Genomic DNA, 14,277 nt, shown 5'->3' with positions numbered 1-14,277 from the left:
CTTGAAAAGCAACATGGATGTGGGCGCTGTGTTCGTGGGTTAGTTATAATTTATGATCATATTAAATACAAAATAATGAATTCATTACCCGCTTTCATCAGCGCCTTGCACACGTAGTCCATGTGTAGCAAAGGAAGAGTGGCTGCCATGTGTCAGAGGTGCCAATGTTGGCTGCGTTCTTTGATCAACTGTTCTCTCTTGTGTTCAAAGTTGAGTATTGCAGCTATAGGGTTTGAACAAAACGGTCTGGTTTTTGTTTTCTTTTACATGAAAAGTATATTATAGCAGGGCACATGCTGTCTTAATTTTACTGAGCCACATGGTGGCAGCACTGTCGTTGTTTTTGGTTGTGAATCATTCTTTTTCTTTCTTTCTTTTAAGTCAGTAGAGACATAAAAATCATTAAAGATCATTTCAGCTGCATTAAAAAAAATACAGCTGAAATGATTAGGCAAATGGACAGAAATTATTTTGTTATTTTTTATAGACCTACTAAAATCTAAGAGTGAAACAAAATTGACATGTTTCCATGGTGTTGTGTTTAGACACTGTACAGATGCTGTGGCTTCAGTGACATTTGCATCACTGTTTCTAACACAGCTCCAGACCAGGACCTTCTACAAGCTGAGCTGAATAACTGTCAGTAATGCAATTCACATCCAGCATTCTGATAGTGATGAGTTGAGTATAGTTCAACTGATGAGTTTTGTTGTATTGTTGAATTTAGCAGCAACAATATTGTCTGGACCATTTCTAATAGACCAGACAACAGTTATTGGATCCTGAACCAGGTCATTACTGGAGGTTTTTGAAGAAAACATTTTAAAACACACTTTAGATTTTTTTTTAGGTGTTTTCTGTATCTTCTACTCTGGTAAATTGCAAGTATATCCTGTAGAAAATGTCTGTGTGTGTTTTCACAATCTGTCATGTTTTTTCAAGGCCACATGCAAAACCAAAAAACTCAGGAAGTGTTTAAGGTTAAATATAAGACACCACGCAGCTGTTCAAGTGTGTGAAAACACACATTCACTCAGAGAGAGAGAGAAAGAGAGAAAGGACAATTTGTGGGGCCTTTGTAGGGAGCAGGAAAGGTGGGTGAGGAAGTGGTGCTGGTATTTATGTCTCCACACCCACATCCCCCCCCCACACATACAGTCAGATGTGGTAGAGAGCTGCTGGCATCTTTGACATATGTATGTATTTTATTGGCACACACACACATTGTGAAACATACACACACACTCTTATTGTACACACATACTGGAGAAGCTGCTGTTGTTAAATTCCAATTACTACTTCTAGTTAAAGAAGGCATTTACAAAGCCAGGCCCCTGGTGGCCAATCCTGGAATATTTCTCATTTCTGGTCTACAACAAGATTGTTTTTGATGATTAAGATTTATTTTTGTTTTCTCATTTCTGGTCTACAACAAGATTTATTTTTGCTTCTCTTTTTTCAGTTTAAGTTATTTTGGCTCACATTTGACTTTTTGTTCTAACCATAAGATACTTTTGTCAGTATATACAGATGAATCTTTTGATTCCTGTAACGTTTTACCATGCTATCTGTCTGAATGTTTCTAGTTTTCAAATAGGTTATATTCTCCTAATTCTTTGTAACAATCATATACTGTATATTTGCACAATGAAATAAATCACTATGTAAGACCAGCTGGGGAAAAGAAATCACCATCAAGATTGACACATTTCTCAAATCAGCATCCTTGTTTATTTCTCACTCATTTTCAGGGACAGATGTTAAAAATAGACACGTGTGAGCCCAAAATAACCCTAAACTAGGTCTTCACCCTGACGCCGTGTGCTGCGGCTGCACTCATGTGTTGCTGCTGCTGTTCTCTGTTGTCATCTTGGAGGAGGTGTACAGATAGTCCTTAAAGATCCTCATCACACGCTTCTTGTAGGTCTTTATGGCAAAGAAGTAGATGACAGGATCCAAGCAGCAGTTGAAATTCATGAGAGCGACCGTTATCTGCAGGAAAGAGAAAGGTTTCAATTTACAAAAAAAGCTGTTAAAAATAAGGTGTGAAACCAGTTTCAACTTTCTACCTGTAAAGACGTCTTGAAAGCTCTCAGTTCCTCACAGCCAGGCTGTTGATATAACTTCCTGGACATGAACTGTATTATGTTGATGTGAAAGGGGCTGAAACATGTGATGAAGGTGAGGAGGATGAGGAGAATGATGGTGTTGGCCCGGTGGTTCCTCTTGGAGCGGCCTGTCAAAGAGTTCTGCTTGGCGTCAGCTCTTAGCTTCAGGTTGATTTTGGTGTAGCAGCCCACGATGATGAGGAGTGGGGAGCAGAAGGAGACGGTGCAGGCCAGGAGCAGGAGGTATGGGGTTAACGGAGAGCCATCAAAGTTGAAGTATTCCATGCAGGTGCGTCTCTCCTGGTTCTTCTGCAGCAAGTTACGAAACAGCAGGGGGACGATCTGCAGTGAAACCAGAGTCCAGATCAGGCAGCAGACCCTTCGGACCACCCTTGTGCTGCGTAAACACTGGAGCTGGTGGGGATGAACCATGGCCAGGTACCGATCAAGGCTGATGCAGGTCATGAAAGCAATACCTGTTGGACATCAAATCCTATTTTATACTGTAACTATATATGCAGTATATATATTGGTTTGTGATGGTATGTATATGTAAGTGAGCCATGGTTCAGAACAAAGTCCAACTTCACCCACAAACAACGGGTCTCAATGGCTGCTCGCTAATGTCACTCAGTCGATTCCAGTAATTCTATGTTAAAGAGCAGTTAGCACAGACAAGCCTCATGTGATGTAACCCTCTAATTCCTTTTACTTTTCTTTTATATATATATATATATATTTCTTAGTCACATTTTTTTAGTGACTCCCCATATTTCTGTCATTGAAGACGACGTCCACAGATAGGACCTCTGTATGAGCCGCATGTTGTTGTTGTGGGGAACATAATAATAGAAGGACACTGAACCAAAGCATGGCTGCTGTCGTCGTCTCTGCGTATGATTCTATATATTATTCTGCAGTGCACAAACTTAACAAGACACCGTAAATGTATCGAACCGTGACGTCAATTTCGAGGTATGTACCGACTTACTTATATAATGAATTTAACCGGTAATTAATTTTCACGTATGTTGTCTATATTTCTTTCCTTTGGTATTACTCTTGATGTAGATCTTGGAATTTAAGTCCAGTAGGTGGCAGTGTTACCTCTATAATGATGCTTTTGGAATTAAATAATAATAATAATAAACGCTTACAGTAGGAAATCCACACTTAAACATTTAACCTTTAAATGAAAGCATAATTTGTGTGTAGCTTAACACTGTTAGCGTTATTCAGGACAACAATGTAGTTTTAGTAGACTCAAACATGTTTTATGTACAAATAGACGACCTAATGCCAGTTCTTACTATATATATATATATACATATACATATATATGTGTGTATATATATATATATATATATATATATACACATATATATATATATATATATATATATACACATATATATATATATATATATATATATACACATATATATATATATATATATATATATATACACATATATATATATATATATATATATATACACATATATATATATATATATATATATATATATACACATATATATATATATATATATATATATATGTATTTGTGTTTTGTTTACAATTTTACTGTTATTCATAATATCTAAAAACAGAAACTTTATTGTTTAAGCCATTTCATTGATATCCCGAGGGTTAAGTATTTTAACCTGATTTGTTGCATGGAAGTTTCCATAAACTCACTTTAAAGATATATATTTACACATTACACGTGTAGTCAAAGATATTACCTGCATATGTGTTTACAAAGAACAGCAGCGTGGTCAGTCTGCACAAAAAGTCACCAAAGGGCCAGTCGAAGTGACGGATGTAGTAGGTGATTCTGCTCGGCAGCGACAGTGTGAACAGGGTGTCAGAAAGCGCCAGGTTGACCAGATAGATGGAGGTGGAGTTGAACTTGTGCTTCCTCTGGCACATCACATAGAGAACCAGGCTGTTTCCACACACGCTGATGACAAAAACCACCGAGTAGAAAGTGGGGAAAAGGACGGCAGCCGACCTCTGGTAGACAAACACATCACAGCTGCTCTGGTTGAGAGGGTTTTCAGCCGAGCTGATGGTGATGCTGATGTTGTCAGCAGCCATCCCACCTGTCAGAGTTTGGAAAGACCACACATGTCAGTCAGTGCAGTGAAAACTAAGCAGTAAAGATTGGTCAAAGAGACAGACGTTAGCTGAGCCTTAGTGTTCATACTTGCAGTAAGAGATGAAGTTGAAGTTGAAGATGAAGATGAGCGTCAGTGCAGTTGAAACTTCTGTTTGTAGCAGATGAGCATCATCAGTGAAAAAGTGAAGTGTTTAAATCCCACCTCTCTTTGTTGACATCATGTTTTGTCCTCTCACCTAACTGGTGCACTGAGCCTGTGTAGGCAGTGGCACACTTTGGGGATCTTCAAATGTGTCAAACTTGGGATTCATCAAGAAAGGCATAATATGTTGAACATATCACAAAGTGAAGAAGTATTTTCTTCCCACTAGTATTTGTACAGTATGTGTGTTCCAGTATTGGCTTCAAGGTGGAATCATTGTCTTTGTCTGTTTAAAGTGTCCCCCGTGTGACATGCCTGTGGTTAAAGGCCAGTGTGTGTTCCCACCAGTTTGTCGACTGTGAATCTATACCCACTTGTGTACATTGTATTGTATATTCAGCATGTCTTCAAATAATATTGAAACAGAAAATGTCAGACAAATGAACTGAAAGTTTTGAAAAATCGATTTAAACTAAGAAAGAACTAAAGAATGGTAAGGAATAAAAAATTTCAGTTTTATAAGCACTTTATATTATTTGTTTTTGTCTGTGCTGTGGTCCTAAAGTCATCTCAAATGCTGGAGTTCATCTTGTTGTTGTTACTTACTTGTTGTGTAGTGTACCTAATTTATTGGCTGTGGTGTACTGTTGCCATCTTTTTCAGGTTAAAGCTAAATAAACCCTATTATTTTAGTATCAGCATCAACACATTTATATGAGACACAGTTGTTGCTTTCAATGTCTAATTGCTGCCAATATAAATGTCAACCTTGTAATGTGTCCCTCGTGTGTTTGTGTTAAATAGTGAGGTTTTCTCTAAGGTTCCTGCCTCTGAGGTTTCTCAATTCTGCACTTTGGTACTTTGGCAGTGAAAGCCGACAGACGTGCAGTCAGTCCTGAGGTGAAACTGATGGAAGATATGCTGCAGGAGGAAGTTGTCACACTGCTCTGATATGTGGATAAATTACCAGCACTTGTAAGAATATCAGAGCGATGTAGCGTCTGCATGTCAACCATCAAAAAGCTCCACCAAACTGGAGTGAAGAAATACAACAGCGTTAGGATTCTGAGAAAAGTCACGGTGGTTTAAATGTGGCAATATCACCACGCTTTGAGCAGAGGAGAGAGAGTTCTGCAGCAGAACTTCAGCAAATGAAACAGACTCGGTTTGATGTGCATTCGTAAGGCTGCATCTGCAGCAGCCTGAAACCTTTAATACAAATAATGAAGAAAGTCTGAAGAACAGAAACATTGGATTAAATGTTAGGTTTATATACAGTACTGTAGGCCTAGCTGTTTCCTCCTGTTCACATGTAAAAGAAATGAGATGATATAACTATAATCAAATTGAAATTAACATGCTGTTATATATATATATATATACACACACACACACATATTGCTACATATTGATGTTGATAATATGGGAGAAGATAAAGAGTCTCATTTCCTGTGTCCCTCTTTTGGTAAACTAAGTCTGGTGCTGATGGTGCTCCTGTGTGTGACCAGCCCCTCACGGAGAGGATGTGAGTCACTGACCTGAGCTTTGGCACCAACGTCACAGTCTAATTCAAGCCCCACAACGTCACTGGCCTTCTAGATAAATTTATTGGGTATTTTCACATGTTCCACCATTAGACTGCTGCAACAGCATGCAACAGCATACAGGATGGCACTAGCTACCAGGTATCATGACATCCTCAGACATGTCTGATAGGTGGTGCAGGTCTTCAGCCCTCTCAGGAAATAGAGGCAATGTTTTCATGTCCGTTGGAGCTTAGAGTATCTGCCTATACCGATATCAATCCGACATTTCACGCAAAGTGGAATTGAGCATTTGGGCTTGTGTATTAGATTGGCTATAGATGTGTTAGATCCTGAAATTCTGACCAAAGTCGGTTATATTATCGATATCGATTTTCATTATCAGATCAAGCCATCCCTAGTATTTTTTCTTATTATTAAAGAAAATGCCTCACTTTTGTTTGTTGTTCTGGCTAAAGTTTCCTTATAAATTCTTGTAAAAGTAGTGACTCCGCCCCAGTGTCTCTTCTGGATTGTCCAGCAAAACCGTGAAGGTCAGTGTAATGGAAATAGAAGGCTGTTGGAACTGCTAAAGGTCATTAATTGTCACCAGTCAAATGTGGTTACAGTACAGCCCACTTAGGTCACCACCAGGCCGTAGCTCACACAGTGTGACCTGCAGCTTTGGAGCTTACTGAACTTCAGTGCTACACTTCATGCTCCATCAAGTTTCTGCACGTAATAAAGCTTCTCATATCTGGAAGAGTGTGTGTTGAAGGAAAAGACAGTGGTTTAGTTAGAACTCACTGGGTGTCTGGGGGGGGGGGCTCTATGAGTTGGACAAGACATGGAAAGATGGCGATGGTCCCATAGACTCAGGCCTGATGTTCCCCAGTATAAACTGCAAAAGTCACCCCAAAGCTGTAAAATATTCGTTACTAATAAATATGTGTAGGGGCACTGTATTTGGCCAGATATGAAAGCTCTGGGGAAATTGAAAGTGACGACACAGCATGGTACATGTATGAAAGTCACTTCTCAGAAATGTGACCTTTTTCTGGCGGTTGAGTCAGGGTGGGTTAAATAAACAAGGGGGAGACCCAACTGATTCAAACAGAAGGATACAATCTTCAATGGTGCAAGTGCAGCCCATAAAAAGCACCCCAGAAGGCATATCACAGTAAATGCACCATCATCGCCGCTGATGTGCGGGTGAGATAAAGTAAGAACGACTCCCAGCGTACACGACGTGGAGCGGAACAGCAGGCTTCCATAAATAGTGGCAGACCGAATTTGAGATCTTTTGGTAGATGTGCAGCCAAAATGAGTTTTGTCTTAGATTTCCCCCAAACACGGTCCCAGTAAAAACATGTCTGTTTAATCACAGCAGCTGCAGTGAGCTGCCATGGATCCTAATGGAGTCTTTGAGTGTATCTACTGTAGATACAGTAACTAGTACAGAAACTGTAAGAATAAAAACAATAATTCTCATGTCTGAAGGAATAATACACTACAGCTAAATAGTCATTGTATCCATCAAATGTTGGTTCTTTTTAAATGAACTATTAGAGAAAAAAGTGTTGGTGTACTGTACCATCAGTGTTGGGGAGTTTGGAGAATCTGGAGGAGTAGCAGCCGAAATGTTGTCTCGGTGTGTTGACACTTCACTAGAGTTGATATCTGCATCACAGTACAAAACATATTAAGTTAAATTAAATTATAGTCTTTATTGTGACTGTAACACGGGGATACAACGAAATTGAGCCTCTGCTTTTAACCCATCACCAAGGTGAGCAGTGGGCAGCTTAGAGGGCCCGGGGAAGACCACCGGGGATTTTTGTTTCCTTACAAATAAAGTCTGGTATAGTCCATGTAACATATGTGTATGTATGCATGCATGAATGTATGAGGGAAAAATAATAAGCTAGTTTGCTTTTAGTATAAGTAGATCTTATTTTACTTTACTTAATTATTTTTTGCAAGGTAAGAATAAAAAAATCCTATTATTTTATTTATTAGTTTTAAAATAAATAATAATAATAAAATAAATAAACTGCGTGGTTAAGCATACATGTGCACTATCCTGTATACAGGCATACGCACTGCTACAACATTTGGCGCCACTAGAGGGCAGTCAATAATTAGAAATCCATCCATCCATCCTCTTCATTAAAAATACAAATATTGAGAATTAAAATAAGGGAATGTATATTTTAAATATTTAATTGAATTTAGTTTCGACTATAATAATAATAATTGTTAAAGTAGTGAATTATTCATAACTGCATTTTTGTTTGTTTGTGTGTGTGTGTGAGTGTGTCTGCTGCTGGACACACCATGGTAAGGGGCAGGGGGTCTCCTACATTGTCAGGGGGCCTCATGTGGCTCGTGTCTGTTCTCATCATCACCACCACCTCCCCTCCTCACACACCAGCACGCTCGCGTGAAGACTCTCCGTTCACACTTTGCTTCACATGTGTCACCTTTATTAGGGATGAGCAGCTCCATTAAAATCCCCTGAGCCAGAGGACACGAACATGTTTGCACTGAAACTGAGTGAGTGTGGAGAGACAGAGGAGACGTGTCCAAATGGAGTCTCTTGTCTTCCATTCACCTGGTTGTGGTGGAGAAGGACCATCAATGGCCCATACTTTAAAAAATCAAATCAAATCCCTAAAGTCATCATGGAACTAACACCCACACCCTGAAGGGAAACCCTTATGTTAACAGAATTAGGAATTAATATATATTTGGTTTTGTGTTTTTGGCATCTAATACCAACAGAACTAGTTAGCACGGATTGTACACTAGCTTTTATAGAAACAGATTTGAAAGTAAACCAAAAACAGAGGAAACTCAAACTAGTAAGAACTAACTAACTAAAATCTAACTGAACTATAATAAACTAATTAACTATACAGTATATAAAACTAACGATCTAACTAAAAAAAGAGGTTGAAACTACCCAATGACAGCAAAGCTAGTCTAAAACAGATGTATGTTTGCTGAAAACTTGAAGAAAGTTGGAAATAGTTACAATAATTAAGAATATGAAAATATATGCAAACAACATCATTTGTCTCCAAGCAACAGAAATAGTTGAAAACTATGAACAGAACCAAAATTTTACAGTTAACCAGGTTTACAAATCTTACAGAAACAACAAACATAACAAACATCGGATCAACCAAACTGTGAACTGAGTCTCTGGACCGAGGATTATTTTCAGTGTGAGATCAGAATCTTTCCTGGAGCAGGACTATTTTGCAGTTACAGGTTCTGAAAGTTCTCCACATGAGGTTTCACGACACTGTCCTTTCCATGACAGGTGTGCCAGCATGTGCACTTTTTCCTGCTATGAAAATTCTCCAGCACTGCAGATGTGACATTACAGTAGACGTTATTTTCTTCCCTTCTTTTATTCAGAGTCTGTAAACGAAGCCCAAACTTGTGCAAAGCTGTTGCTGTTCTTTCCTGCTCTCAGTATGTACAGAACAAAACTCAGGAACATAAGGTCAAACAATAGAACAACTGCTGTTGTGTGTGTGTTCTCTGTTCCTTTTCATTGATGTTCCCTAAAATATACATCCTCCACATCAACAAAGCCTGTGGTCATCAGTGGCCCGTGACTCAGGCCTGGTCCTGAAAACGGGTTCCTGGTTCCTGCGGTCCGAGTCCTGGCAGGTTCGCCGGTCATCTGAGGTGAAGTGCATGTTTTTAAAAATTGTCACTGCTTTTGCGTTATTGTTTTTCACAGATCGAGGACTAATTAATTCAGCAGCTCACCTCTTCATTGTGGAGCAGCAGACTGACAGTTGTCGTCATCGCAGTGATCGGTCTGTTCCTCAGACTATTTGATGTATATTAACAATAATTGGTGCTGCCGCCACACTGATGTTTAGTAAACCATTGAGCTATTTTCCAGGAGGGTGACCGCGAGGAATTTCAGTGTAGCTGCTCAGAGTCAGGACAGATGGGGAACACTGGCTGTCCTCTGTGGACCACAGATGTCCAAACCTCATCATCATTATCACTTAGAGGACATTTCATTTCATTCCTCAGCCAAGTCCTGTTGTCTCTTCCATTTAATCTTAAACACTCAAATACATTCACTGAAACATCAAAACAGTAAGTAAATAAAAAAAAGTATTTCTGTGATTTGTTATGGGTGGGAACTCTATGACTGTCCAAGATTAGAGAGAAAATATTGTAAGAATTTCATATTTTATATATGTCATATTTTATGCCAAAAAGGCTACATTTATATTAATTTAATCTAAAGCCATTAGCAGTAATAAACCAAACAAATTAACATTGGCTTTGACTATAATAACAGAAGGTTTGTTAGAAATAGCTAAGTTTAACTAAAATATGATGTTAATGCAGCTTAAGAATTGTAATCAGTACAATTTTTAAAAAGTTAGCACCGAATGATGAATAAACAACAAATAAATACAAAATAGATAGATAGATAAAGCCAAATAATTGTTCCTGGAGGAGTCTAATATAAATTAGAGTTAACCAAAGGTGCTAGTCATGCTAGAAGCTAACAGCAAATTGGTATAATTAGATGGCTTAAATTTGTTAAGATAGGTCAGGATGCTAGAATGTACCTAGACGTTCTTCGAATACCAAAAAGCTACACAATTCCTAGAACTAAATGTGAACTTAAACTTAATTGAAATATGTATTTCTTTTTTTTAATAACAGAAAACCAAGCAGCAGAAGACACAAGTCTCCGACGTGATCCTGTTATTCTGCACTAATTCAAACCTCTGTCTACATGATCACTTCAACTACACTCACATTCTTTCCACTGAAAGTGAAATTAGTGTCTAGACTTTTTTTGTGATTTTTTTTTGTTTCTCTCTTGTTCCTGAAGAAGTTCTCACTTCCCCTGATCTGCCAACTGGGGCTGATGTTGTGACGGCGACGGCGTCTCCAGTTCCAGCATCTCACAGTGACTCCAGCAGGTTCTGACTCTGCCAGACTCTACAAGTGAATGAGAGGCAGATGTATGGTGACAGCCCAACACTCATTAGGCTGAATCAGTGTCACACCGTGACAAGTGGCCGACTTGAGGCTTCTCGTATCACTCACTCCTTCATTCAACCAGGGCCAGCTCCGACTCACTTGGACCTCCTGTAAAACCACTAATTATTCTCCTTGTTCTGTGTCTTCTGCTGAAGACAGGTCCTTTCATGTTGGGACACATTTCTTTGAAAAACATTGTTCACACATCCAAGTGTGATTTTCTGTCTTTGACCTAAAGTCTCCTCAGATCTAACGATAATCCTGGTGTTCTCTATTCTGACCATCCTCAGCTGCACGGTCAGCTTTGACCCCTCTGGGCACCCGTCCCTGGGCTGAAGTTGTTATATCTATTTCAGTCCACCAGAGACCAGACGGCCATCATGGTGGCTCCAGAGAATTCCCTGTCCAGCGATTTAAGGATGGCCATGCTTCGGTCATATGCTGTAGCCTCTCCTGTGTCCAAACGGTTTAGCGTCTGATGACTCGCTCTGAGCCACTAAAGGCCGGTTTTTTAACAATTATAGATGTGTGGCTGCCAGACATGCAAACAGATGTGCTTTGATCTATTTACGGTAGGATGGACGGGGAGGGAGGAGGTGTAACGGCTTACGACCATGCGTGGGTCAGATCAGGCACCTCTGTCATCCCTGTCTCTCAGTTCATTTGACGTGCACTTGTTTTTTTGTTTTTTTTTTAGCTCAGAACTTTGGTGATGAATGGCCTTAATGTGAAACTGTGTTAGCAGCTGTGACGTACGTGCATGGATGGATGTCTGTGGTGTTCAGACTGTTTCAAAGTCCAGTTTTATAAGGTCAAATACCTTCGAGCCGAGGCTCTTCCTGTGATCTTTTACACTTTGGGTGAAAATCAGACGTGTTTCCAAAATACTTCAACTGTCTTAAAGAAGTTCAAGAAAGAAGTTCTTTCTAGAAGTAAGCAAAAGTCATAACTAAGGCAAAAAGACTCTATGTCAGACATGGGTAAACTACGGCATGTGGGCCAGATACGGCCCACTGAGTTTTCTAATCTGGTCCACCAAACTGACAGCTACAAACGGATACAATGAACAGCAAAAAAACAATCTACTACTACTTTCTACTACTTTAAAACAAAAAAACAAATCTTAAAAAGTTGAGGGCCATGGAAGATCCATCTTTGGGCTGCAATTGACCCACAGGCCTTAACTTGAACACCCTTGGTGTAAATCTCAGGACACACATTACATTACGTGTGTGTGAAAAAACCACTCTGTATGTGTTTGTGCCCTAAATATTCATGCGAGAGCCACGGGCAGGCGTGTGTGGAGGTGAGAGCTTGTTGAATGGAAATATGGACAATCCTTTTACACCAAATAAAACAGGAGTGAACCACTGCTGGCCCCATCTGTTTGAGCACCAACATTCACCACAGGGCAAAATAGTTAGTGCTGGTGTACGGTACATTTTTTATCACCTTGTCTCCTTCCCTCCCTTCCTCAGCCTGAAGTGCTTGGAGTGGTGAAAAATGGAAAACAAATGTTGTGGTGACAGCTTTCTTATGCCCTGGGTGTGTGTGTGTGTGTGTGTGTGTGTGTGTGTGTCATAAAGGTGCTAACACATTCTGGATTTATAGGCTGACCGTCACTGGGGGCAGAAATACTGGTTATTCTTTAGTGGCTACATTTAGTCATGAATAATTGTGAAATAAGACTTGTTAAATTAGCCTCCAAGTCTGTATCATGGGTTAGGAAATTCATATTTCCTGCAGAAGAGTGAATCCATAATCAAAGTGGGGCATTTACAAGTGAAATCCGCTCGTCTCCTGTTGTGCCTCCTGGTGCGACAAGGGCTCACTTTGTACCTAGAGCACATTAAGGCAGAGGTCAAAGCTGGATACGCTGCTGCTCCTCGTGCTAATTAAAGGCTCAGGCAACAGGACGCTCAAAGTTTTAAACAGCAAATGCCTCAGTAATATTCAGTTCCCGCCGCTGGTTTCCCCCTGCCTTGTCACTTGTCTTATTGACACCACTTTGTGTGTATTAAACATTCACGGGTCACTTGTATGGCATTTTAGTCTGTGCCCTCCCGTGTACTCCCCGCCAGCGCTAACTAGTCAATTGTGGTCGTTGTTCTCAGCGGTTGAGCGCCGTTTTCATCATGTCTACAGTGTCAGCAGAGAGTCAGGAGAGGGACGTGGGAATAACTGTACCCCAAATATGAGTGATAGTTGAAGTCACATGAGATGTGGAACACAGCTGACATGGAAAGTTAACACCGCCTCATTATAATGACATTTTTAATGTGAGACAGTAGCAATAAAATATTAAGTTTTAGAAATCGTATCCCTCTATTATGAGACATGACTAACCATAACATTGGTATCAATAACTGAATAATTATTTTATCCATGACATAAACTAGTTGCAACAAGTTGCATTGGAAAAAAAGTTTTGTTGGTCTGCAATGTTGATTTTACTACGAGCTACCTCTTAGACTTATGATAAAGTACTGCAGTATTTTTCTTGATTCATATTATGATGCATGATTCAATTATTGGCAAAAAAATCAGGTGACAAATATTGAAATTGTTTGGGGGATTGGTATTTTAGAGCGATGGATGGAGAATTATTTCAGAGTTGGGGAATATTTTTTTACTTTTGCTACAGTGGGGAAAATATAGTAACTGGTTATAGTAACTTTTCCTTTTTTTGGTAAGAATATCAACAATAAAACTCAGCATTTGAATAGATGTGTTTAAACTATCCGTTTCTACTGTACAACATATGGAAAACAGGTCCTTGTTAGAGTCAGTCAAAAAACCAGGACAGTAAATTCTGAGAGCCCTTCGCTGCTGTAATGCTGTGTCCTATACATCGCCTGCAGCAAGCTATGAGAACAGTGTCGGCATCACCATCACAGTGGTTCATTCCGCAGAGCTCACAGAGGGAGTTCCACGCTGACACTGTGCTGTAAAGCTGCTGTGTCCTGAGGTGAACCATGTGTACACAGCTTTAGGTCCTCTCTGATGTATGGAAGTGTTTCTGTGTCTGCCAGTGAGGCCGGCGATCCCACTGAGTCTGCACCACGTCAGCATGCAACAGTCATTCATAAAAACTCACTGCCAGGAAACCTCACACACTGGATTGGATCAGTCCACTTGTTCAAGTATACAAGGGATGCCTTCGCTGTTCTAGGAAAAAGTTGTATGAAGGAAACCCTGTACCAAGTAAATCCATTTGTTTGTGTCCAACCCGATGGGTTGCATGTCACAACATGAGGCCTTTGAGGATGTGTGTGTGTGTGACCAACCGTCCATCCATCCAACCGTCCATCCATCCAACCATCCATCCAACCATCCATCTATCCA

At 39.8% G+C, this 14,277-nt stretch overlaps 1 protein-coding gene and 1 long non-coding RNA gene across 4 annotated transcripts; one reads left to right on the top strand and one right to left on the bottom strand.

Moving 5' to 3' along the window:
- Window positions 1–1,712: 1,712 nt before the first annotated feature.
- On the bottom strand, window positions 1,713–6,676 carry LOC103391947 (G-protein coupled receptor 183). Its single transcript, XM_008328437.3, has 3 exons — window positions 3,857–6,676; window positions 2,070–2,584; window positions 1,713–1,992 (listed from the first exon to the last, which is right to left on the bottom strand). The coding sequence occupies exons 1-3, from the start codon at window positions 4,209–4,211 to the stop codon at window positions 1,837–1,839; spliced, it is 1,026 nt and encodes a 341-aa protein (XP_008326659.1). The 5' UTR covers window positions 4,212–6,676; the 3' UTR covers window positions 1,713–1,836.
- Window positions 2,942–11,940, top strand: LOC112488298 (uncharacterized). Of its 3 annotated transcripts, none has more exons than XR_003052208.1 (3): window positions 2,942–3,083; window positions 9,656–9,734; window positions 9,824–11,940. It is a non-coding gene; the product is annotated as an uncharacterized LOC112488298 (long non-coding RNA). The 3 variants fall into 3 exon arrangements; XR_003052209.1 differs by having other exon boundaries at window positions 9,656–10,026; window positions 10,609–11,940; XR_003052207.1 differs by having other exon boundaries at window positions 9,656–11,940.
- Window positions 11,941–14,277: the final 2,337 nt, after the last annotated feature.

This window comes from Cynoglossus semilaevis, chromosome 16, assembly GCF_000523025.1.
Source record: "Cynoglossus semilaevis isolate Cse_v1.0 chromosome 16, Cse_v1.0, whole genome shotgun sequence".
Lineage (NCBI taxonomy): Eukaryota > Metazoa > Chordata > Actinopteri > Pleuronectiformes > Cynoglossidae > Cynoglossus > Cynoglossus semilaevis.
Note: the sequence above shows the minus strand (reverse complement) of the source record. Positions and strands in the feature narration are given on the sequence as shown.